The sequence below is a fragment of the Panthera pardus genome, unplaced genomic scaffold (genome assembly GCF_024362965.1).
Source record: "Panthera pardus isolate Hobbes unplaced genomic scaffold, ASM2436296v1 HiC_scaffold_25, whole genome shotgun sequence".
Classification (NCBI taxonomy): domain Eukaryota; kingdom Metazoa; phylum Chordata; class Mammalia; order Carnivora; family Felidae; genus Panthera; species Panthera pardus.
The window spans coordinates 22829626-22851568 of record NW_026526821.1 but is presented as its reverse complement, the minus strand read 5'-3'; the positions used below and the strand labels follow the sequence as shown (position 1 = coordinate 22851568).

General features: G+C 48.3%; 1 protein-coding gene across 2 annotated transcripts; it reads left to right on the top strand.

Annotated features, from left to right (window-relative positions):
* The first annotated feature begins 7133 nt into the window (after positions 1 to 7133).
* On the top strand, positions 7134 to 14086 carry MYL9 (myosin light chain 9). Of its 2 annotated transcripts, XM_019458583.2 has the most exons (4): positions 7135 to 7266; positions 10435 to 10644; positions 12406 to 12567; positions 13397 to 14086. In XM_019458583.2, exons 2-4 carry the CDS (start codon positions 10461 to 10463, stop codon positions 13567 to 13569), a joined length of 519 nt encoding a protein of 172 aa, XP_019314128.1. In that variant the 5' UTR covers positions 7135 to 7266; positions 10435 to 10460; the 3' UTR covers positions 13570 to 14086. The 2 variants fall into 2 exon arrangements, with proteins under 2 accessions (XP_019314130.1, XP_019314128.1); XM_019458585.2 differs by lacking the exon at positions 12406 to 12567 and having other exon boundaries at positions 7134 to 7266.
* The last annotated feature ends 7857 nt before the right edge of the window (positions 14087 to 21943 follow it).

Here is a 21943-nt window from a genome sequence, read left to right as displayed (position 1 = left end):
GCCAGCCAGGAACCATGTGGACACCAGCACAGGTAAGTGCTGGTGAGGATCCTCAGACCAATTGAGAAACATTCCTACGACCATCACCAGACTGGAGTTTCTAAGAGAAATGTAGAATGAAGTTGTGTCTCCTGAGCTTCGGAACCTGGCTGATCTGAAAACTCACTGTGGCTCCTACTGCCCCTCCTTAAGGCAGCCAGAGGAACTTTATAAAAATCCTGCCTCCACTAGCTCCAGAAGTCACCCTCTCTGCTCAGAAGCCTTTGCAGCCTGCCCAGTGCCAGCAGGAGAAAATCCAGCCCCTTCGCCTTGGCCTCAGAGGCCCCTGCCCCCCTTTCCAGCTGCACCTCCCATGAGATCCCATCCTGAGCTCTGTCCTCCAGCCTCACCTCAGGCCTTGCAGGGACAGCCATGGCTCTCCACAAATGCAGTGAACATTTACTCCTTCCTCAGCCCTCAGGCCAGTTGGCAGTTCCTCAGGGAAACCCTCCCACAGTACCCGGGCCAGGCCAGGTTGATGCAAAACCCCTGCTCTAGACTTGGAGCACAAGAGCCACTTCACTTTTCCTTCTTTGTTTCTGTCACTGATGTGATACTTCCAGCCATATGATTTTAAGTGAATATCTGTCTCTACCAGCAGACAGTAGGCTCCCCGAGGGCAGGAATCGAGTTTTTTCACCAGCCCCAGTGCCTAACACAGAGGGGAGCTTCAAGAACTATTACTTCCTAAATATTTTCCCCCCTTGTTGGGGGAAGGAGAGGTGGGACTTCACAGAGAAGATAATAATTTGAGCTGGGCTTTGAAGGATGAGGAGGAGTTCTCCAAGCTGTGGCAAAGAAAGGCACAATAAGCACAGAGGCAAAAGTGTGAGGCTGCTGCAGCTCGGGCAGGGGCCTTGAATGCCAGGTTAAGTAGTAGGGCTTTCACCAACTTTGAATGGAGCAGGAACATTTCCTTCCACAGAACCCAGCTTCCCATGAGACAGGGGTCCCCTGTCCCAGCCTCCAGGGGGCCATGGTACCCTAGTGACCCAGCCAGCATCAGGGTTTGTCTCTGGAACATGTCTGCAGCACCCAAACCTTAACAGGAAACCTAGGCCCTTGGGGGTCCTCAGCTGCTAATGCCTTCAACTTTCTATAGACTGACAACTCCCACATCTGAATCTGCAACCTGTACATTTCCTTGAACTCCACACTTCCCACTCACTGTGATGTCTAACAGGTGCTATCAAAATGAACATGTCCACCAACTAGTAAACGGAGTAAGAAGGGTCAGAAAGTTGCCACTCAGCAACCATCATAACAATAACTGAATCACCAGTGGGTGTTAAAAGTCATGGGTGACAGTTTGATGAGGAATAGAATATTCGTTCTCCAATGAGCACCCCACAAATTACTTATTAATGAACATACTGATTACAAAAGGGAAAAATGGTAACTTTCTGATGAAGAAAGCTGGCAGACACTACCTTATCTACATGGCCAAACTTATTGCCAATGAGGGGAAAAATTAACATCATACATCTCCTGATAAGACACACTGAGAAGGGCATAACATCATTTCTGTGATATTCCTGTCAAAAATCCATAACTTGAAGCTAATCATGAGCGAGCACCAAGTAACTGGCCTGGACTCTCCAAAAATGTTAATGTCATGAAAAGCAAAAGGTAAGAACAGTCCCACATTGAAAGAGATGAAAGACATCTCAAAAGATGCATAAAAAGCACTTGACAAAACCCAACACCCTTTCATGATACAAAAAGCCAGAACTGAACTTCTCCAAGCTGATAAAGGGCATCCAAGAAAAATCCACAGCTCACATCATATTTAATGGTGAAAGACTGAGCTTTTCTCCTAAGATCAAGAACAAGACAAGGACACCCACTTTACTTCTTCTTCTGTTCAACACTGTAGAGGAGGGCAATGTTGCCCCCAACCAGGGCAATTAGGCGAAAGGATGAATTAACTAATGAATGAATGGCATCTGGATTGGGAAGAAAGAAGCTGCACTATCTCTATTTGCAGATAACATAATGTTTCATATAGGAAATCCTAAAGCATCCATAAAAGAACTCATAAATGAGTTCAGCCATGTTCCTGGAAATAAGATCAATACACAAAAACCAACTGTATTTCTACTAAGATACAATAAAAAACAGATATTCAGTATTTGTCCCTGTTTCCTGGCACATAGCTCCTAAAACCCTTGGGAATCTCTGAGATGATGAAGGGTCTTCTCATGCTAATTAGAAGACTGGTGGTTGGGGACCCCTAGGAAGCTTCAAGGTAGGGTCTGACTGACAGGGAGACCAGGGCATGATTAGAGGACTTGGACTTTCAACCTCACTTCCCCAACCTCCAGGGAGGGAAGAAGGGATGGAGATTGAGTCAATCAACAACCAATGATTTAATCATGCCTGTGTAAGGAAGCCTCCAACAAAACCCCTACACAACAGGGTTTGGAGAGCTTGGGTTGGCTGGGACGATGGCATGCCTGGAGAGGGTGTGGAAGCTTTCCCCACCCCCACCTTGCTGTATGTACCTCCTGCCATTTGGTTGTTCCTGAGTTGTATCCTTTACAGTAAGCCAGTAACAGTAAGTTTTCCTGAGTTCTGTGAATTCTAGCAAATTATTTATCCTTGTGGGAGGATGCAGGAACCCCCAGTTTATAGCTAATCAGACAGAAATGTGGGTAACCTGGAGACCTAATATTTGCATATGGCATCAGATATGACAGCAATCTTGTGGGATTGAGCCCTTAAACCTATGGAGTCTGACACTAACTCCAGGTAGTCAGAATTAAAATTGAACTGAATTGTTGAACACCCAGTTGGTGTCCAGAAAACTGGAGAATTGGTTGGTATAGAGAAAATACCCACACATTAGGTGTCAAAAGTGTTGTAAACAGTCCAAGTATAGGGAACACTCTAAAAATAAACTTAAGGAAACAATTCCATCTACAATACCATCAAAAATAATAAAATACTTAGGATAAAGTTGAACAGAAAAAGCATAACCCTTGTACAGTGAAAACTACACAACATCATGAAGAGAAATTCTGAAAGATCGAAATAAAGGGAAAGACATTTCACATTCATGGATCTGAAGACTTCATATTAAGGTGGCAATACTCCATTATGGTACTGGTAATACAAATTCAACAATTTTTAGCAACCACCCCCCCTACCTTTTATGCAGAAATTGATAAGCCGATCTTAAAATTCATATGAAAATGCAAGAGAATCTAAAAAGCCAAAACAATCTTGAAAAGGAAGAACAAAGCTGTATGACACATTTCCTGATTTCAAAACTTACTACAAAACTATAGAAATCAAGATTGTGTGGTGCTGGCAGAAGGACAGACAAATCTATCAATGAAATAGAATTTAGAGTCCAGAGAGAAACACACACATTTAAGGAACTGATTTTCAACAAGGGTGCCAAGAACTTCAATGGGGAAAGAACAATCTTAACAAGGCGTGCTAGAACAATTGGACAGCCAAATGCAAATGAACAAAGTTGCACCGTTACCTCACCCACACACAAAATACACTCCAAGTGGATTAGAGACCTAAACTTAAGAGTGAACACCATAAAATGCTTAGAATAAAGCACACAGGTATAAACCCTCATGACCTTGGATTCAGCAATGGTTTCTTGGCTAGAATGCCAAAGGCACAAGAAACCAAAGGAAAAAAAAAAACAGATAAACTTCTCAAAGTTAATAACATTTGTGCTTTTTGAAAATATCAAGAAAATGAAAAGATAACCCACAGAATAGGAAAATACATTTACAAGTCATATATCTGCTAAGGGTGTGATAGCCAGAATATATAAAGGACCTTTGCAACCCAACAACAAAAAGCAAACAACCAGATTTATGAGCAAAATATCTGAATAACCATTTCTCCAAAGAAGATATACAAATGTCCAATAAGCATATGAAAAGATGCTCAACACAGCATGTCATCAGGGAAATGCTAATCAAAACCACAATGAGCTACCACTTCACACCCACCAGGATGGCTGGAAGACAAGTATTGGTGAGGTGGTGGGGAAACAGGGGTATGTGAAATGGTGTGACCTTGTTGAAAACAGTCCCTCAAAATGTAAACATAGTTATCAACCCAGCAATTCCACTCTCAGATATAGATCCAAAAAAGTGAAAACACACACACACACACACACACACACACACACACACACACACAAATATGTGCACCAATGTTCACAGCAGCACTATTCATGATGGGCAAAAAGTATAAATAACCCAAATGCCCATAAAGATGAATGGAAAAGAAAAATGTGGTCTCTCTATGCAATGGAATATTATTCAGCCTTAAAAAGGAAGAAAATTCTGACAGATGCTGTAAGATGGATGAAAATTGAAGACATTATGCTAAGAGAAATGAGCCAGTCACAAAAGGACAAATACTGAATGATTCCACTTACATGAGGCACCTAAAATAGTCAAATGCAGAGACAGAAAATAGAATGGTGGGTGCCCAGCGGCTGAGGGAAGAGAATAGGGAGTCAGCGTTTAATGGGTGTGGAATCTCAGGTGGGGAGGATGAAAGCGTTCTGGATGGATGGTGGTGAAACTTGCACAACAGTGTGACTATACTTAATGCCACTCAACTATACATTTTCAAATGGTTAAAATGGTTATTTTTATTTATTTATTTTTAACACACACACACACACACACACACACACACACAGACTGGATTGGCTCCTGGACCAGAAAAAAAATTTCCGGGTAGGACATTGCTGGGATCATTGACAAAACTTGACTATGGATTGTAAATCAGATAACAGTATTGAATCACTGTTAAAATTTTCCTGATGTTGATAAATGTGCTATGGATATGGAAAAGAATCTCCTTTTTAGGAGATACTCACTGAAGTATCTCCAGGTAAAAGGGCATGGTGCGTGCAAGTTACTCTCAAATGATGCTGGCAGAGGGCAGGGACACACATACACACACACAGAAAAGAGTATTATAAAGACAAATATTAACAATTGGAGAGTCTGGCTGACCTCTTTGTATAGTTCTTATGACTTTATTTCTAAATCTGAAATCATTTCAAAGTTAATAGTTTAAAAAAATTAAGAGATCCAAAACAAAACTCTCATCTCTTCCCAAACCTGCTCTTTCCATAGCCAACCCGTCTGATTAAGTGGCAGCTCCCTCTCCTGCAGCTCAAACCAAAACCCTTGGGAGTCATCTTTGACTCTTCCACATACATTCCAATCCATGTGTAAATCCTACTGGATTCAACTTCAAAAATCTCCAGAACCCCACCCCTTCTCCCCAGCTACCATGCTAGTCTGAGCATATCATCTCGCTGAAAAGCTCCTCACTGGTCTCACCCAGAGGGATTCGGTTAAAACATAAGCCAGATCATGTCACCCTTCTGCTCAGAACTCTGATGTCTCATGGTGGCCTACAAGGAGCCTCAGGCTAGGTCTAGGTCCCCACTGCTTCTCAGACCTCATCTCCCACCCCTCACTCCCCACCCCCTCTTCACACTCACACTTGCCTCTGGCTGCTCCTAGACCAGAGCTGGGCAAAATCCCCCTACCTGTCTCCAACACTCACTGGGTATGGTTCACTCTGTTACCGCTGCAAGTTGGCCCAAATGTCACTTCCCAGGAGGTATCCCCCCTTCCTGCCTGTTTCTTTCTCTCTCCTGTCCCTCTGCTTTATTCTCCTTCAGGGAACTCATTTCTCTCTCCAGGTCATGTATGTAGCAGCTACTCGTTCACTCCACAAGAACAAATGTCTCCCCAGTGTGATTACTTTAGTTCACTGCTATTTCCCTAGCACCCAGCACAGTGCCTGGCAGGTAATAAGGTGTCAGTTAATATTTACAGAATAAGTAACTAGGTGTTGGAAGGTTCCCCAGGAATGTCTCTGTTGGTTTAAAATAGGGCCAAGAGAGGGGCGCCTGGGTGGCTCAGCCAGTTGACTGTCCAACTTCAGCTCAGGTCGTGATTTCACGGTTTACGGGTTTGAGCCCCACGTCGGGCTCTGTGCTGACAGCTCAGAGCCTGGAGCCTGCTTCCGATTCTGTGTCTCCCTCTCTCTCTTTCTGCCACTCCCCTGCTTGTGCTTTCTTTTGAAAGTAAATAAAACATTTAATGTTCATTTATTTTTGTGAGAGAGAGACACACAGCGTGAGCAGGGGAGGGGCAGAGAGAGAGGGAGACACAGAATCCGAAGCAGGCTCCAGGATCTGAGCTGTCAGCACAGAGCCCGATGTGGGGCTTGAACTCATAGACCACGAGATCATGACCTGAGCCAAAGTCGGACGCTTAACCGACTATGCCACCCAGGAGCCCCATAAATAAAACATTTAAAAAGGATGGGGGGCAGAAAAAGCTGGGCTGGAGTCCAGGTGGGGAGGGTGTTCCTTCAGGGGTCAGAATGATGGGCAGGACATGATGTACCATGGGGGAGGGGATGGGTCTGTCCTCTCAGATGCCATCCTTTCACTAAGGCCAACAAAAGTGGGTAAGGGGTGCTGCTGCCCTGAGGCTTTGAGGAGGCACCCATGCTCCCCCAGCCCCTGCCCTTATCGCTGGCTCCCAGGATGCTACCTGGCTCTTTTTTGCCACTCTTTTCACTGAATCTTCATCACCACCCTCCTATTTTACAGGAAACTGAGGAGAGCCTGAAAGGGGAGTGATGTGGCTGAGGTGGGCTGTTCCGTTGCAGTCCTAATCCCTAGGTGAAGCCCCCACACCAGCGGAGCCTGACTGGTGACCTTTTCATGTGAGTATGTTGGGACCATCTGATACGCCTCTTCTTTCAGACTGGGAAAAAAGCCATACTTGGTTTGGTGGAAGGAAGCCCTCCCACGGGAATGGGCCGGGCAGCGGGGCCTTTGGGGGAAAGTTGGGGGTAAGATCTCAGAACTGAAGATCCTGGATGTCCTTCTGCCAGTCTCACTAGGAAGGAAGGGACGGCCCAAATAAATCCCCCTCCCGTGACAATCAGGGGAGAGGGGGCCACCGTTCCCCCCGCATCTCCTCCGGGGGTCACGTCCCCAGCCCGCTCTGGGAAGTCGTACCGCCTCCCGCCCGTGAGTCAAGGCCAAATAAGGCCTCGCGAGTGCGCCGCCCTGCCCCGCCCCTCCGCGCACACATTCTTCTGCCTTGTAAGGCCGGTGCTGCCCCGCCCACCGAGCCCGGAGCCGGACCGACGGCCCCGCGCCCCGCACTTGCTCAGCGCGGAGAGCGAGCACCTTCTTCGCACCAGGTGGGAGCTGCGGCCGCGGGGGGGCTAGGGTAGGCGATGTGAGGCCCCACGGACAGGGACGCCGAGGATCTCGGCAAGGACAACCGTCATGGGGCTGGGGCTGTGAGTTGCGGGTCAGACCGGACTCTGGCGGGGCTGGGCAGCAGGGAGACTGTTCTAGGCTCTGGGAGCCGGTGCTCCTTTGGTGAGGGAACACTGTCCAGGCCCTTCCCATTTGCAGTGGAGTTTCAGACGCCAAGCCCAGAGCTCTGGGGTGCCCAGAAGGGGAGGGAGTTGTGGTCACCTGTGTTCCCTGCCCCAGAAAACCCATGTGTGTCACAGACAGGCTCCTTGAGACCCCCTCCAGAGCATCCGTGTCCTCTCCCCTATCTCCTGGGGCAGGAGAGAGGGATGAGATAAGGGTAACCCCACCCCACACACACCAATGCTGTGTGAGAGCACTTGAGACTTCCATGCACTAGGCCATCTGTCCAACTGTCTGTGCCTGTTGGGTGGGAAGGGTCTGTCAAAGGGCTCTGGAGCCAGACTGGGACCTGGGCCAGGGGACCTCAATCCCTGCTGGTCCTCCCCAGCTTTCTAACTGCTCTGAGGAAGGAGTCAGATCACTCAGCCAGGGAGGAGGTGAATTTACCAGCAAGGCATCTGGCACCACCAGCCATAGGAACCAAGAGATAATGGGGGACACAGGCACCAGAAGGAGATGTCACCTAGTTGCAGCCAGTCCAAATACCAGTTAGATCTGATTCCCTAGGGTCTAGGACCCCCAGGAGCAGGTTCCAGGGCTAAGGGACTAGCCTGTCCTTGACCCCGTTTCCTCAACCAAGCCTATAAACCGCCTCTAGTCACACAGAGCCCTCAGCTGTAGTAGGCCCACCACCAGGAGCCTCTTAGGGTATGTGTTTCCTTCTGTGTTCAGTCATCAAGGGCACCAAGGGCTGGCCATTACCACCCACTGACCCAAGCCTAGCCCAAGCATCCTGGCTGCCTGTTGGGCTCTACCCCCCTCATGGGCACAACACTTCCCTTCTTGGGCATTAGTTCTTAAACTGCACAGTGGTGGGGGCGGGGGGGGGGGGGGAACCTCACCCTGCTTCCCAAGATTGCTGGGATGGACAAACCCTAAAGCTCAGTGCTGGATAGATGAGGAAGGGGAAGCCACAGAGACAGAAGGGCCCAGCCAGTATCACAGCAGTGGGTGAGATCTCAGCCATTCCTACCTCTGGCCATGGCTTCCTCTCTCCTCCCGGCTCCATCTGCATAGATCTTTGCAGACAGGAGGGCCATGGCAACAGTGATGATAACCATCACAGCATCTCATGACTGGGCTACTTGTTGGCTTTCTATGGGTTCTGTGAGTCAAAGTTCCCAGAAAACAGAGGGCTTCAGGAAGGACTGGGCCCCTCAGAGCACTAAAGCCCTGCTGATGCCACCATCTCACTCCCGCCCAGCTAATGGGTGAGAAGGGCTTCTGTCTACCCACCCTGTACCCTGTGAGAAACACCCAGGGCCAGGTGTGTCAGTCCAGTGGAACACAGCAGCAGTCTGTCATTACTACAGATGGCTGTGGTCCTGGGGAAGGGCTGGGGCTGGCCAGGATCCCTGCTCAGCATTTAAGATCTCAAAGACCAAAGTCTGAGATGAGTGGAACAGGGGCATGGGATAGAGTCTGAGATGACTGGAACAGGGGCATGGGATAGAGGCCAACAGACAGGTTGAGGGGCATTCATAACCACACAACTTGGGGCTAAAAACAGGCAGAGAAGGCTTTCTGGAGGCAGGCCCTGGACCAAGGGCTCAGGGCAGAGGAGAGAGGCAGGCAGTGGTCCTAAGTACTGAGCCCCAGCTGCGGGGCACATAGCACTAGGTCTTCAGGGGCACAGTCCCCATGAGCCATGACAAGGGTTGAGGGAAAGAGCACTGTGCTTTGCCTCAGTTTCCCCATCTGTACAGTGGGAGAAGTAGACTGGCTGCAGTTGCCATCACAGCTTTAATTAAACAAGCATCTATTAGCCTATTAGTACATCAGGGGAGGGAGAGAGAGACCTCTAGGTGCTTACTGTCAAAGCAAGGGTCAGGGACCTGCTCCCCAAGGAGGTGTCTCAAGAACTAGGCTGGAAAAGGAAGGGCGTTCAGTGGGAGGGACTAAGGAGGAAAGTCTGAGGGTGTGTGGGGAACATCCAGAGGTCCAGCATGGCTGGGTCATGGATGGCAAGAGGGACACAGTGAGGGGTGCCATGCTCAGTCAGACAAGGGTTGGAGGGGTTCACACAGGACCCTGAATGCCAGGCTCAGGGGCCCAGACTTGTTCTGGAGTGAGGCAAGAACCTTCAAGGGCTTCAAGGTGAAGTGATAGGTGGTACAGGTCTGGATCTATATGGGATGGGAGAGACTAGCTAGAGGCTAGGAGGCCAGGTCTAAACAAGAGTGACAAGAAGCTGGGGCTCTCAGCCTGGGGAAGCCTCATGCCCCTATTAAGCACTGAGCAGTAAGAATAAGGAGTAGGGCCCAAATCAGGTCTATCATCCACCCAAGGGGCTGATCAAGTGTGGGCAAGTTGGGGGAGGGAACACTGCCCAGAGCATAGGCCTTCCAGAACATCCAGAACAGAGGGATAGGGAGGAGGAAGGAGGAGGAGGGGGAGGAGAGGACAAGAATGTCAAGAATGCAGGGCCACTGATCCAGCTCCATACTGCCAGGGGCAGAGGAGCTGGCAGGGAGCCTCACAACCTCCCACATTTCAACCCACCTTGTCACTTGGAGGGAGAGAGATGGACAGTGTAAATGCTATTAAGGATTAAAAGAGATAAAGCAAGGACAAGTTGGCAACAAACCCAATCTTACCCAAACAGCCACAGCAAAAATAGCTTATTCTGTGCCTGGCACCATTCCAGTGGCTTCTCAGGCACTAAGTCAATGATTCCCTATTGCTGGGCATTCCTCATGTCCCCATTCCCTGATGAAGAAATTCACTGGGAGAGGTAGAGAAGTTGTTTATGATCACATAGAGCCCATGCCTGTCTGCTTTTGTGATGAGCTGGATGACAGGAGCCCCAAGCCTATGGGAGGCCTTGAATGCCAGGCCCAAGCACTGACAGCCCGTCTAGGGTAGGCAGGAAGAGTCTCTGGCCCAGGCTCATAAGCTCTTCCCCTGACACCCACTTCCTGCAGGGAAGCCCCACCCACCAGAAGCCAAGATGTCCAGCAAGCGAGCCAAGGCCAAAACCACCAAGAAGCGGCCACAGCGGGCCACATCTAATGTCTTTGCGATGTTTGACCAGTCCCAGATCCAGGAGTTTAAGGAGGCCTTCAATATGATTGACCAGAACCGAGATGGCTTCATTGACAAGGAGGACTTGCATGACATGCTGGCCTCGCTGGGTGAGCAGGGATGGGGGTGGGTGGGGTCTAAGCGGGCCCCGCAAGGGTTGCAACTGAGGCAGGCAGTGGGGCTGCTCATTATAGAGTACGTCCCATGTAGTGACATGTGGTACCCACCCTGGAGAGCAGATGCCATTACTTTCTCCATTTAACAGACAGGGAAACTGAGGCACAGAGCAGTTAGACATTGGATCTGAACCCAGACAGGCTCACTCTAGAGCAGTGCTGCCTCAGGCAAATTTGTGGTAGGGGTGCCTGGTATCACTTCATTTAAAGCGAAGGATCAGCAACTAAAGAAAGTTTTAACTATACAGACTTCCCAGTGTACAGATGGGGAAACTGAAGCCAAGTGCCTCCCCTTGTTCAGAAGTCACCCATGTCAGGCTCTTAGAGCCTCTCTCACTCCAGCGACTTCCTCAGGAACCTAGTACAATTCACCACTGCTCAGATGGGGAAACTAACACCCAGAGGCCAAGCCTCCAGATACCACCTCCCTAGTCTGTGGCCCCGCCCTCACATCCCTCCCATGTGCTAGCCTCAAACACTACTCTCAGCATCAGTTCCTGGCACCTCCTTCATCCAGGTGAGAGCGTCTAGGTCAGACACTGGCTGGGGAAGACAGGAAGCCTCTGGCAGTGGAGGAGGCAGCCTGTGGAGGTCAAGCCCCAAGCTCTGGGGAGAGACAGACCTGAGTTAGTCCCTGGCATTGCCCCTCACAGCTGGGCAGCCCTGCTCTGAGCCCATTTCCCTTCCTGTGCAATGGTGACTGTGGCCCTTGTATACACACGCGCCCAGGGTGTCTGGGGAGAGGACTGGGCAACCCTGAGTTGGAGGGTTGTTGACATCAGACACTGCCCCCTCGTGGGCCATCTACCCAGAAAAACCTGCATTCCTATTTGTAGCTCATGTCAGTGGGCCACAGGTCAGTCCTGGCCTTCTGGTTAAGAACATCATCCTCCAGTTTAAAAATAAGAGCAGCAGATAATAAAATAAGAAGAAGCTGTGCATGTATCTTAACTCTCAAAGCAATCCTACTGGGTAGATGTGATTATCATTCCCACTTTATAAATGAGGAAACAGGGGTTCAGAGAGGGTAAATAATTTGCCTGAGATCACACAGCTACTACGTAGTATAGCTGGGATTTGAACCCAGCAGTTGATTTGAGTATGGGGCTGTGCCAATTGTTCTGTATGATTTTACAACCACTGGTGCTATTTCACAATTCTAAGACGCGGGGGAAACCAAGGCACAAAACTGGGATTCAGACTCCAGTCTTTGTGACACCACAGCTCACTGGTTTAACCATTTTCAACACTGTGCCTGGAATCTGTGGTCTAGCTGATTGGGTTCCAATGCTGGCTCCACTCCTTACTTGCTGTGTGATCTTGGATAAGTGGCCTCACCTCTGTGTTTCAGGTCCCACACCTGTGAAGTTGGGGTGAGTATGCTGACCTCACAGCATGATGAAAGTTAAAGCAGTCAGGCATGTGGGGCAGCAGACACCATGGGCAGTCAGCAAATGGTGACTCCTACACTTAAGAGGTCACGGATATTAGACCAGAGGTGGAAGCTGGCCAGAGCAGCCTGGAGAGCCAGGGGAGGGAGCAGTCAGAAAGCGGGCTGCTCCAGCAAGATGCTGTGCAATTTACAAAATGTATTATCTCCTGCCTATGGGACTCAAACATGCCATGAAGGGAGGGGACAGGGAGGTGGGTGGGGACAGGGCAGTGACAGCAGGCACAAATGTCCCTCTGCCACAGGGAAGAACCCCACAGATGAGTACCTTGAGGGCATGATGAGCGAGGCCCCGGGGCCCATCAACTTCACCATGTTTCTCACCATGTTTGGGGAGAAGCTGAACGGCACAGATCCTGAGGATGTGATCCGAAATGCCTTCGCCTGCTTCGACGAGGAGGCCTCAGGTCAGCAGCCTCCAGGTGGAGGCCTAGACAGGGCCGGGTCTGAGCACTTCACCCAGGGTGCCCACGGGGATGCAGGTGGGGCTGGGCTGTGCTGGGACTTGTCCCCAAAGGCTAGAATGGAAATCCCGCATCTGCTGGTTTCCACGGCCAAACCATGCCCTGTCCTTGTTCTCTTCCCCCAAATGCTAGACCACAAGAGCCCACAACCACCAAGACATCCCACTTCTTGAGTTCACCTGTTGGCCCAGCACACTGCCCCCACTTTAGACTTTCCCAGAAACTAAATCATTCTAGGCCCTTCTGGCCAACAAGGTACAAAAACCAGCCCCCATCCTCAAATCTTCCAAAGGGATTGCGTCCCACAAATAGTTTGTCCCAGACACAGGCCAGGATGATGCTGGCAGCGGTGACTTCAGTCGTTTCTCAGGGGCCACAGGCCCAAGTACATTCACATTTTCCTCACTACCTTCATAATCCCCTACCAGGGTGGTGGCATATTTTCATCCCCGATTTCCAGGTCAAACAGGCACAGAGAGGTTTAAGAACTTGCTCATGGTCACGCAGCCAGGAAGAAGGGGGAGGAGCATGCAAACAGGCAGTGGAACTCTAGGGCTCATGCTCTTAAAGTGAGACATACCCAGCCCCCCATACTTACAGCCCCAAGTACCCTACAGAAACACACAGAGCTTGAACTGGCTGGAGGCCAGAGCTGTGTCTTCTCCTGGTCCTTCCCCCACTACAAGGTCTGCAAGGACTGGGGTTCAGGGTAGGGGTATTGGGCATGTCCCAGCTTGAGTCTTTGTCTCACAGACCCTGGCCCTGCCCCCAGGTTTTATTCACGAGGACCACCTACGGGAGCTGCTCACCACCATGGGCGACCGCTTCACAGATGAAGAAGTGGATGAGATGTACCGAGAGGCACCCATTGATAAGAAAGGCAACTTCAACTATGTGGAGTTCACCCGCATCCTCAAGCATGGGGCCAAGGACAAGGACGACTAGGCTGCCCCAGGCCCCTATCCCACTCACCTGCTCCCCACCCTCACTGTACACCAGCTCCATGCCCGTGACCCCACAGGACCCTCTCAGGGGATCCTCCCTCTGAGGGGTTAGGGGCCCAGCTCACAGTGGAGGAACAGGCTGAGAGCATGCAGTGCCAGGCAGGGGGCACATAGCCAACATGAGGCAGGTGTTGCACTGTGACCCTCCGAAAGAGGACCGTCTCCTAGAGAGCTGGGCCTCATGGGCTTTTCCCCGCAGGACAAGCCCCGTGTCCTGTCTGGGACACAACTTCACATGCACCCCCATGTAGGACAAGACAGCTCTTTCCCAGCCACTGCCACAAACACAAACCTCACCAAGGTCCCTTCTCTGAGGACAGGATTCCAGACCCCTTCTTTGTGCCCTGCCCAGCCACCAGAACACAGCCCACCCCACCAGGAGTGTGATCCAGAAGATGCATGTAAACTGGATATTTGATCCAGGGGAGGCAGAATCTCTAATAGAAGTCTGAGCACTGCTTTGGGTCTGTGTGTCTGCTGCTGGGGTGAAATAAAGGAGCTCCTAATCCCTAAACACCCTCCTGCCCTCTCCTGTCCCCAGTGGCTGCCCAGACCCCTACCTTCCCCTGGCCAGGGAAAGACTCAGCTGAGACCAGACCAGAGTGGGGAGCAGACAGAGGTGCTGAGGGAAACAGTCCTTCTGGGAAGGAGAGGCCTGAGTGGGGAGGACCCACAGGAATCACCACAGATATCTCAGGGGCACCGGGAGGTCAGGGGTCAAGGTCGCCCAGTCTTCAGGACTATAGCCTGGATCACCAGGGACACCTCAATGTTCCTGGAAAGCCAGATGGTCCTAGAAGAACAGGAAGGCTTCGGGAACAGTGAGAAGAGTGCATCCCAGTAGCTCCAAGGTTAAGGTGGGAATGAATGGGTTTAAGGAATTCCCTGAGGTCAGCTCCAGGCAGCCACCAGGTGTGCTCTGGGCTGTGCCTTCTGCATCTGGAGGGTCAGTTCAGCCACAAGACCAGCTTTTTACATCCCACACACACACAAGGTGAGCAAACCTGGGATCTCTGTTACACGTGAATGGTGGGGACACTGACAACAGTGCCTGGGGCTTAAGGAGCAGAAATACTGGTTGAATGAACAGATAGCCAAGAGAAGCAAGGACTGCCTGAGGTCACCCAGTGGATCTGGGACATAGGGAGGGCTGAATCCCAGCCTCTAGATCCTCCACAGGGCTCAGGCCTGGGCTAGACACATTCCACCTGACCCCAGCAAAGGTTGGGGAACAGCTGCTGGGCCTGGCTTGACCTGACGCCTCCCTAAAGATCACCCCCAGCCAGCCAGCTGCAGCACACAGCAAAAGTCTGAGATAAGAGCCAAGGGAGTGCTGAGCACTAAGAGGACTGTGTACTGGCCGAGGAGGGTCTAACTTCCCACAAACCTCTGCCCCACCTCAAGACCAGGCCCCTCCCAGTCAGGCCCTGGTCAGAGCTGACCATGAAACTACCCCTCTCTGGCCTCCAAATTGAGCCCCATGAGTCCCTGATCTCTACTCTGGATGCAGCCAGCTGCAAACAGTTTCTGACCAGGCCCACATACTGTGACAGACTCAGTGGACCATGCCTTTGACCCTGGCCCCAGATGGAGGGTCTTTAGCCTGACTACCTGCTCACTGCAGCTAGCCCCAAGGAAGGAGCAGGCTCTGGGCATCCTCCTGGGACTCCAGGGTCACAGGTCACTCTGTAGAGTCACTGGCACCAAAAGCCTTTCTGGAAGAAGGCAGGGATGTGGTTAGAAACAAGCTTCCTTGCACTCTGCCCCCCAGTTTGCATTCCTGTCACAAGCCTACTCCCCCTTCACCCCGAGAGAGGGAAATATTCACACCTGGTGTAAGGGTACAGAACTCATCCACCCTCACTGGTTTCTGAGCTGGCCTGAGGCTGACCTGACGGGATCCAGAGGATGGGACAAGGTAAGTGTTCTGTGCGTGGAAAGGCAGGACCAGCAGGCGGGAGGAATGTGCAGGAGCAGAGCTAGGAGGGTATGGAAGCAGCCTGGACAAAGTCTGGGAGCAGGAATGCATGTAGCATATTCAGGAGCCAGGAAGAAGGCAGTTTTCCATTTATGAGCTAATTTATTAAAATATTAACACCTTTTTAGAAAAGCAGCAGCAGCTACTGTTTTATCTCTTACAGGCAACATTTACAGGTAACAGTGAAGCATGCCCAGAACTTTCAAAGTCTATCATAAACTCAGAAGCCACAAAGAAAAAGACTGGTGCATTTAAATCCATGAAAACTAGGGGCACCTGGCTGGCTCAGTCGTTAGAGCATGCGACTCTTGATCTCAGGGTTGTGAGTTTGAGCCCCATGTTGGGCGTAGAGATTACTTAAAAATAAAATAGGGGCACCTGGGTGGCTCAGTCAGCTAAGCGTCCCACTTCAGCTCAGGTCATGATCCTGTGGTCCATGGGTTCGAGCCCCACATCAGGCTCTGTGCTGACAGCTCAGAGCCTGAAGCTTGCTTCGGATTCTGTCTCTCCCTTTCTCTCTGCCCCTCCCCTGCTTGTACTCTTTCTCTCTCTCTCAAAAAAAAAAAAAAAACATTAAAAATTTTTTCTTAATAAAATACAATAAAATAAAATCTTTAAGGGGTGCCTGGGTCCGTTAAACATTCAACTCGGTTTCGGCTCAGATCATGATCCAAGAGTTGTGGGATCGAGCCCCGTGTTGGGTTCCATGCTAAGTGTGGAGCCTGCTTAAGATTCTCTCTCTCTTCCTACACCCCTCTCCCCAGCTTGCACACTCTAAAAAAAAAAAAAAAAAAAAAAAAAAAAAAAAAAAATTATACCTTTTGGTGGGTTTAAATAAATAAAAGCTTTAAAATTTTTAATTTTGTGGTAAAATTATGTGGTATATTTATGTGGTAAAATACACATAAAGTTGGGGCGCCTGGGTGGCTCAGTCGGTTAAGCATCCAACTTTGGCTCTGGTCATGATCTCGCAGTTCAGGAGTTTAAGCCCCACGTGTCTGCTGTCAACACGGAGCCCACTTCGGATCCTCTGTCTGTCTGTCTGTCTCTCTCTCTTTCTCTCTCTCTCTCTGCCCCTTGCCCATTCTCTCTCTCAAAAATAAATACACATTAAAAAAAATACACATAGGGGCGCCTGTGTGGCTCAGTCAGTTGAGCGTCCGACTTCAGCTCAGGTCATGATCTCATGGTTCATGGGTTCGAGCCCCACGTCGGGCTCTGCGCTGACACTCGGAGCCTGGAGCCTGCTTCAGATTCTGTGTCTCCCTCTCTCTCTGCCCCACCCCTGCTCGCACTCTGTCTCTTTCTCAAAAATAAATACACATTTAAAAAAATACACATAGGGGCGCCTGTGTGGCTCAGTCGGTTGAGCGTCCAACTTCAGCTCAGGTCATGATCTCGTGGTTCGTGGGTTCGAGCCCTGCGTCGGACTCTGTGCTGACACTCGGAGCCTGGAGCCTGCTTCAGATTCTGTGTCTCCCTCTCTCTCTCTGCCCTCCCCCGCTTGCACTCTGTCTCCCTCTCAAAAATAAACATTAAAAAAATTTTTTTTAAATACACATAATGTTTACCATCTCAACCATTTGTTTTAGGTAAACTCTACCCCCAACGTGGGGCTCCCACTCAGGACCCCAAGATCAAGAGTTTCATGCTCCACAAACTAAGCTAGCCAGGAGCCCCCCATCTCAACCATTTTCAATTGTACAGTTCAGTAGCACATTCACACTATTGTGCAATCACGACCACCATCTACTTCCAGAACCTTTTCATCTTCCTCCAATGAAACTCTGTTCCCATAAAATACCAACTGCCCATTTCCCCTCCTCTCAGACTCTGGCAACCACTCTTGTGCTTTCTGTCTCTGAGTCTGACTGCTCTAGGTACCTCACATAAGTGGAATCACTGTATTTGTCATTTTGCTTCTGGTTTATTTCACTTCACATTAATAATCTCCTCAAGATTAATTTTCATTTTAGCATGAGTCAGACTGTCCTTTTTAAAAAAAATCTTTTTTAAATGTTTATTTATTTTTGAGAGAGAGACAGAGTATGTATGAGCGGGGGAGGTGCAGAAGGAGGGAGACACAGAATCTAAAACAGGCTCCCGGCTCTGAGCTGTAAGCACAGAGCCTGATGCAGGGCTCGAACTCATAAACTGTGAGACCATGACCTAAACCAAAGTGGGATGCTTAACTGAGCCACCCAGTGCCTCAGAATGTCCTTTTTCAAGGCTGAATAACATTCCATTGTACGTGCAGAACCACACAGAACCATTTTGCTTATCTATTCATCTGTCCAAGGATGCTTGAGGTGTTTCCACCTTTTCACTATTGTGAATGTGGCTGCTATGAATGTGAGTGCTGAGTAGGTTATTTTTACATATGTAGACAGCACCTACTATGTGCCAGGCACATTAAGCACTAGAGCTGTCAAAATGGAAAAATCACAGTTCTGATGCTAAAGGAGCTCACATGGTCATGGGGGAGACTGTCCAGAAACAAGACAGCTATGAGTAAGAGTTCAGTGTGACAGGATCACACAGTGACCCAAGGACATCGTAAGGGTAAGGGGATGAGGCAAGGATCCAGGAGAAAGTGTGAAATGGGGCATAAATCAGGCCAGGTTCAATCAGGAAAAGGAAACCACTGGTGCAAAAGCCTGAGGTCACAACTAAAGGGCCTGCAGCTCCTAAGAATGAGAAAAAGTCTGAGCTCTGGCTCTGTCCCCTACCAACCCAGTGACTCTAAAGAAGCAGAGGGAGGTTAAGGGAATTGTAAACACCACCCAAACACAAAGGATCCCATAGGGCCATGGCTGGGCTCCAGTGGATGAAGTGGGAAGGTATCAAGGGAAGGAGGTATAAACAGCAACCCAAAGCAAAACTCAGGTTCTGGGAGGGTTGGAAGTCTTGGCTCTTTATCTGGAGCCTCAGGGTAACCCTGAGATGAAAGGTAGAAACCACCCGAGCCCCTAAGTATCCCTCTAGTAACAGGGAAGGAAGTAGCACTTGAAAAAGAACTGTGCCAGGGTGGAGCTAAGACTAACAAGAGGCAAAGAAGAATCCAAGAATTTATCCATATTATTAATAACTACACGTTAACAATTTTGAAAACTTAGAGGTTTGTGGGTGGCTGTTAAGCATCTGACTCTTGATCTTGGCTCAGGTCGTGATCTCGCGGTCATAAGACTGAGCCCCACATTAGGCTCCATGCTGAGCATGGAGCCTATGTGAGATTCTCTCTCTCCCTCTCTCTCTCTCTGTGCCTCTCCCTTATGCACATGTTCTCTCTCAAAATAAATAAACATTGAAAAAAGACAATTTTGAAAACTTAAACAAACTGAACAAATTCCTGAAATAGCAGAGCCTTAGAAGTAACTCAGAATGAAATAAAAGAGCAAAACATTAAAAACAGGAAAAAAGAGGGATGCCTGGGTGGCTCAGTCAGTTGAGCATCTGACTCGTGATTTTGGTTCAGGTCATGATCCCAGGGCCTTGGGATCAAGCTCCACGTCCTGCTTCGTACTGAGCATGGAGCCTGCTTAAGATTCTCTCTCTCTCCCTCTGCCCCTCACCTCCCCACACCCCCACCACTCATGTGCACACACTCTCTCTCTTAAATATAAAAATAAATCAATAAATAAAAATGTGAAAAAAAACAATAGCCAAATTATGGAAGCACAAGTACCCATCAATAATTGAATGGATTAAGAAGATGTGGTGTATATATATACAATGGAATATTATTCAGTCATAAGGAAGAAATCTTGCCATTTGCTATGCCATGAATGGAGCTCGAGAGTATATTACTAAGTGAAATAAGTCAGAGAAAAAACAAATACCATTGGTTTCCTCATATGTGGAATTTAAACGAAACAAAGGAGCGAAGGGGGAAAAATGAGAGACAAACCAAGAAACAGACTCTTAATTACAGAGAACAAACTGAAGGGAGGTGGGCAGGAGGATGGGTGAAATACGTAAAGGAGATTAAGAGTACACTGAACATGACGAGCACTGAATAATGTATAGAACTGTTGAATCACTATATTGTACACCTGAAACTAATATAACACTCTATTAACTATACTGAAATTAAAATTTTTGAAAATAAAAAAAAAAAAAGGAAAAGAAAGCCAAAGTTTTCTTCTAAGTATTGGTGAATTTGAAGCAGTGGTTAAAAATCTTCCCACAGGGGGACCTTGCTGGCTTAGTCAGTAGAGCATGAGACCCTTGGTCTTGAGGTTGTGAGTTCAAACCCCACATTGGGTGTAGAGATTACTTAAAAATAAAATCTTTAAAAAAATAAAATCTTTGGGGTGCCTAGGTGGCTCAGTCAGTTAAGCATCTGACTCTGGATTTCATCTCAGGTCATGATCTCAAGGTCATGGGATCAAGACCCTCGTCAGGCTCTGCGCTGGGCATGAAGCCTGCTTAAGATTCTCCCTCTCCCTCTCCTTCTGTCCCTTTCCTGCTCACACTCACTCTCTCAAGAAAAAATACTTATTAAAAAAAATTACAAAAATAAATAAAATAAAATCTTTCCACAAAGATGACACTGGGCCCAGATAATTTTATAGGGTATGACCTACCAAACTTTCAAGGAACAGACCACCCTGAGCTTACACAGATTGTTTCAGCATCCCTATGATACCAAAAGCAGACAAAAATATTATCAGAAAAGGAAATAACACGTCAGTTGCATTCATGAATATAGATACAAAACTCTTATATAAATTATTAGCAAACCAAATCTAACAGTATATTTAAAAAAGGGAGGGGGAGGCCTGGGTGACTCAGTTGGCTAAGCATCTGACTTCGGCTTAGGTCATGATTGCGCAGTTCATGAGTTTGAGCCCCACGTCAGGCTCTGTACTGGAAGCTCAGAGCCTGGAGCCTGCTTTGAATTCTGTGTTTCACTTTCTCACTGCCCCTCCCCCACTTGTACTCTGTCTTTCTCTCAAAAATAAATAAAACATTTAAAGAAAAAAATTTTTTAAAGATAATAAATAATGACTTAGTTGGATTCGCCCCAGAAATTCAAGATGTTTTAATATTAGGAAAGTCATGAATGGGGGCACCTAGGTGGCTCAGTTGGTTGAGCATCTGGCTTTGGCTCAAGTCATGATCTCACAGTTTGTGGGTTCGGGCACAGTGTTGGGCTCTGTATTGACAGCTCAGAGCCTGGAGTCTGCATCGGCTTCTGTGTCTCCCTCTCTCTGCCCCTCTCCCACTTGTGTGCACGTGTGCGGGTGCACTCTCTCTCTCAAAAAAAATAAAGATTAAAAAATTAATAAATTAGGGGTGCTTGGGTGGCTCAGTCAGTTAAGCATCTGACTTCAGCTCAGGTCATGATCTCACAGTCTGTGGGTTTGAGCCCCACATTGGGTTCTGCGCTGACAGCTTGGAGCCTGGAGCCTGCTTCGAATTCTGTGTCTCCCTCTCTCTCTGCCCCTCCCCCACTCACTCTCTCTCTCTCTCTCTCTCTCTCTCTCAAAAGTAAACATTAAAAAAAATCTTTTTAATAAATTAAATAAAATAAAAATGGGTAAAAGACATGAATAGATATTTCTCCAAAGAAGACAAATGGCCAGTAAGCAAATGCAAAGATGCTCAATATCATTAGGCATTAAGGAAATTAATGGCTATAATTTTAAAACCCCAGAAAATAACAAGTGTTGGGGAGAATGTAGAGAAATTAGAACACTCACACACTGTAGGAGGACATTTAAGATGGTGCAACTGCATAGGAAAATAGTCCAGCAGTTCCTCAAAAGGTTAAACCAAGTTACTATACGACTCAGCAGTCGTATATACCCAAGACAATGAAAACATACATCCATGCAAAACTTCTACACAAATGTTCATAGCAGCATTATTCAACACAGATAAAAAACAGACACAGTCCCGAAGTCCATCAACTGATGATGGGTAAGTAAATATGGTCTGTCCATGTACCAGGATGTTATTCAGCAATAAAAAGAATGAAGTTCTGATTCATGTTACAACATAGATACACCTCAAAAACACTATGCTAAGTCAAAAGTCCTTAACAAAAGACCACATATTGCATGATTCTATTTATATGAAATGTCACAAACTGGCAAATCTATACAGAATAAGGTGTATCAGTGTTGGCCTGTGGCTGGGGTGGGGAGGGCACAGATGGGGAGTGAAGTTGATTATGCTGATGGTTGCACAACTCTTTAAATATGTGAAAATTGGGGGCACCTCGGCGGCTCAGTCAGGATTGAGCATCCGACTCTTGATTTCACCTCAGGTCATGATCCCAGGGTTTTGGGACTGAGCCCCAAGTTGGGGCTCTGCTCTGGGTATGAAGCCT